Source organism: Lipotes vexillifer, unplaced genomic scaffold, assembly GCF_000442215.2.
Source record: "Lipotes vexillifer unplaced genomic scaffold, Lipotes_vexillifer_v1.1 scaffold54, whole genome shotgun sequence".
Taxonomy (NCBI): Eukaryota; Metazoa; Chordata; class Mammalia; order Artiodactyla; family Lipotidae; genus Lipotes; species Lipotes vexillifer.
In genome coordinates, this window is record NW_006789324.1 from 406,673 (window position 1) to 410,856 (window position 4,184).

Here is a 4,184-nt window from a genome sequence, read left to right on the forward strand (position 1 = left end):
GGGAAAGAGAAAAACCTCTTTCTTTGTGTAGTGCTTTAGAGTTGATAATTCTTTCTTACACACAGCATTTCTAGCTGTTCTTTCTACCCTTCCTCTCTGGTGGGCTCGTATATTCTTATATACATACAGCTGTAGCACACACATTTTAAAGAGGTAGGAATGATGTGTGGGGCAATTCCCACTCTCCCTTGGTGGTTAAAGACGAGCATTTATGGAAAAAACTGAGGAATTTGATTTCTAACCTCAGGGGAGTTTATTTCTGTGTGGTAAACTAGCCAACCCATACATCAACGGGTACACCACCTTCTAATGTAACTGAAATCCATTGACTGGAAAATAATAGTTCCAGAATATGTAGCTTATATTTACAAGATGTCCGCTTCACCAAATTAGGGTGGCCAAACATCTTCCTTTGCTTGGGATAGTCTCTGCTTATAGTTAATGTCTCTATTTATAAATACTTACTGTGATTAAGTGTGCCTCCTTCCACTCTCAGAAGTGTCCTGAATTTGGATGATAAATTATGATTAACCTGTACCAAAGGGGATCTAATCCACAAGATTTTTCTTTTGCCTAACAGAGTGAGCTTACCCTTTCCAGGCCATTGTTCACTGTGAATGCACAGTGATTTCTTAAAATGTAAATCTGATTAGGTGGTCACCTTCTTTTTTTATAAAGTCCTAGAAACTATTCATTCAGGGTAAGATCCACATTTCTTAGTTTGACATTCAGAGTCCTTTGCCTACCATCATTCCCCGTCCCCCCATTTCTGTCCCCTTTATTGAAGCCACATCAAGCTGTGTGATAAGCCTGAATGTGCTGTGTACCTTACATATGTCCATGCCATTGCTCCTACTGTTTTCTCTGCCTGAAATACTCTTCTTTCTTAAGTACCTTTCGTGAAGACTTTCATGACTGCCATGTATAATTTACTGTTTTAACTGCACTTTGTATATACCCCTATTATGGATTCTGATTAACATACTGTCTCATAAATTGAAAATGGAAAACAGTTTTATCCATCCTTGTACCCTCAATGTCTGGTACAAATGGGGCACCCAGTATTTTGTGGTTTGAGCTGAATAAAAAGTATTGAAACTGTATAGTTTTTCTAAAGATATATCAAGGAAACTCACCATAGGTGATTAGGAAGAATAGACTCACGTACATATGAGAATGGGGATTTCTGTCCCATATGAGAGTGTCACAGCTACAGCGGGGGGCACTAGATGGAATGTAGGGTCCTTTCAACAAGTAATTGTTACACACTTGTTTTTCAGCTAATCCAGTAACGTCACAGTTTGCAGTAAATAATTTCGTATCACAATTCCTAGATATAGTAACCCTAATCAGCTTTGGTCCAAGCAGAATTTATTAATGATTATGAGGGATTTGTGTATGTTCCTATGTTAGTTCAGTCCAGGAACGTTTTTGGATATTTACACAGTGTTAAGTACTCCTCTTCTGCTCTGTGTATGGATATAAGGATAGATAATATACCCTTGTCCTCCAGGAGCTCATAGTGTAATTGATGAACATGTAATTGCAGTAATGCTAATGTCTTGTGATAAGCTAGAGGTTTGCTCAGGTATAGAGGTATGTAGTTTCTTTAATCAGGAAGTGTGGGTTCCTAGAGGAGATGCCTCGATTAGGTCATCATAAATGAACAGGAGCTAGTCAGATGGAGAAAAGTAGCAAGGGTACACCAGACAGTTGGAACAGACCAGAGAAATGCCTAGAGGAAGGAAATAGCAGGGCAAGGATAAAGGTGGACGTTCATTCAAGAAACAGAACTATGAACAATCTGTGGCCAAGGCACAAAGTGCAAGGTGAAGAATGGCAGGCAATAAAACCAGAAAGACAAGCAAAGGTCATGACATGAAGAGCTTTATATCTCATGTTAAGAAAACCTCATCTTTATCTATTGGGCAATGGGGAATTTTGAAAGATTTTAGGCAAAGTAGTAATTTGGACAGATTCCATGAGCGGGATGCATACTTTCTCTCAATCCAGTGTCTGGTACATGGAAGGTGTTCAGTGTATGTTTCTTAAAATTAATAAATTCTCACTGTGACAGCATATGAAATCAAAAGGGAGGAGTGTTTGAACCTTGCAATTATAGAAAAATGCTCTATGGACTCTGAATGAAAGAAGTTTTTAATCGTTTAGTGTGCCCATTTTTATGTTGGGAGCTGGAGGGAAAACTTGAACAAGACAAAAATCTCTTCTTCAGAAGGGACTCAGGACTTCAGTTCAGAATACACACACACACAGTAATATCCCTGATCAGTGTTATAATGGATACTGTGTAATAGTTGTATGAAATGTGCTGAGGGAGTAACTTTGCCTGGTTGAGTTAGGGAAGTGTGGGTGACATTTGAACAGAGCCTTAAAGAATGACTTAGCAGTTTTTCCAGGCAGAGGAAATAGCATGTACGAAGGCATGATAATACAGAAATGTATCAGGAAAACATTAACATATCAGAAGTTTAATGAAAGATCATGTCAATCCCAGTGAGGCAGACGTGCAACACACTTATAGAATCTTTAAAAAAAGAAATTCCTCTTACTGTTAATTTTTACTTTCAGAGGAGAACGTACCTCGAATCTTTCTCTAAAACGTTTTTCTTCTCTTTCCATTCTGTTCTTTTCTAAGTTTTGCTTCTTGGTTTTGAAGAAATTCCTGGGAGATAAGCGGGCAGAAATATGCAGGTAGAGTGAAGTGTATTATAATAAAACTCTAAGCTTCCAAAGCCATAAACTCATTCTATTTCAGGATAAATTCAGATATAATTTTATGTGTTTAATTTTATACCATCTTCCTGTTGCCTCTCCTTCCTCAAATCTATCTGCATACCTTCCTCCAAAGTCATCTTTCTAACATTTAATTGATCATGTCACTCTCTTGCTTAAAACCTTTCAATCTATCTTTACTGCCTATAAGATAAAGTCAAATTCCTTAGTGTGGTACACAGGGCATTTTATAATCTGGCCCCAGCCTACCTTTCCAGCTGCCCTTTTCCATATACATTCAAAGTCTACATGGGACATCTTAGAAGGTGGGCTGTCATTTCTATGCCTTTATACCAGGGATACCCTTCCCCAGACTTCTTTGAAAACCAGTCATCATCTTTGATTAATAAAGGGATAATAAAAGGGTTGCACTAATATAGAAAGTAATTCTTATTGGTAGAGTAAGTTGTGGTAGAAACCACTTAAAAAGGAACAAAGAACACATAGAAAATTGATACATCAATTTACAGGAATAATAATGGACTCAATATTGCATTTTCAAATTTACTCAGTTGAGAAAAAAAGTAAACCATTATATCAGTTTGTTGTAAGAAATAAAAAAAGCACGAGAAGATTGTTTCCTAAAAAGACTTAGGTATAGACATTAAAATACCAGAAATCTTTTTTTGGGGTGGGGAAGGTAAACAATTTCACTGTTATTTCATCTCTTGGAATTCTGTTTTGTTATGCTGCGCAAAAGTAAGAGTGTGAAGTTTAAGGTAGAAAGATGCTCTTCTCGTCTAATGAATACATCTTTCCAACTTGGGAAAAATAAATTACATCAAGTCTAAACTTAAAGAAAACAAAGTTAAGGGAAGGGCCATCCTATGCCATCCTCTGAGTTTAAATTTGGTATAGACTGATGTCTGATTTCTTTTGGGGTGCCCGTGTAGGACTTTTCTAGACAGATCTCCCAGAGCAGACCATGCAGTGTTCCCAGCTCAATGACCGTTTAGACAAGGATTTCCCCAAGACACTTGTTAAACAAAGTGCCTCAGCTCCTGCCCCATATCCCAGCAACTGAGAAGACTGAAGCACAGAGCACTAAGTGACCATCAGAGATAGTAAAAAACATCACCACCCCACCAAGCCAACCGGGAATTTGAATCACATGAATAAAGGTGAGATCTTGAATCAATAAAACATTCTTTTTTATTTCTAACACTAATGTAGTGATAACTAGAATTATATTGTATTTTAGGGAAATCAGTCTTACTATATGATACCTAGTTTCTCTTCTCAAAGCATCATTTAAGTTCTAATTGGTGTATTATTTAAGTTCCGTCTTACCGGGGAGAAGTTCCTACTGCCCAAAGGAAGACTGAAAATTTTTCATCATTTGGTAAGGAGTGGCTAGAATTCTCTTGCTCCCTGCCCACCAAAAGCAGGAA

At 37.5% G+C, this 4,184-nt stretch overlaps 1 protein-coding gene across 1 annotated transcript in view; it reads right to left on the reverse strand.

Moving 5' to 3' along the window:
• FYB2 (FYN binding protein 2) overlaps positions 1 to 4,184 on the reverse strand; it is an 86,419-nt gene that overhangs the window by 774 nt on the left and 81,461 nt on the right. The window contains 1 exon segment of the mRNA XM_007462580.1: positions 2,602 to 2,696. Within this exon segment, the coding sequence (XP_007462642.1) occupies positions 2,602 to 2,696 (95 nt within the window).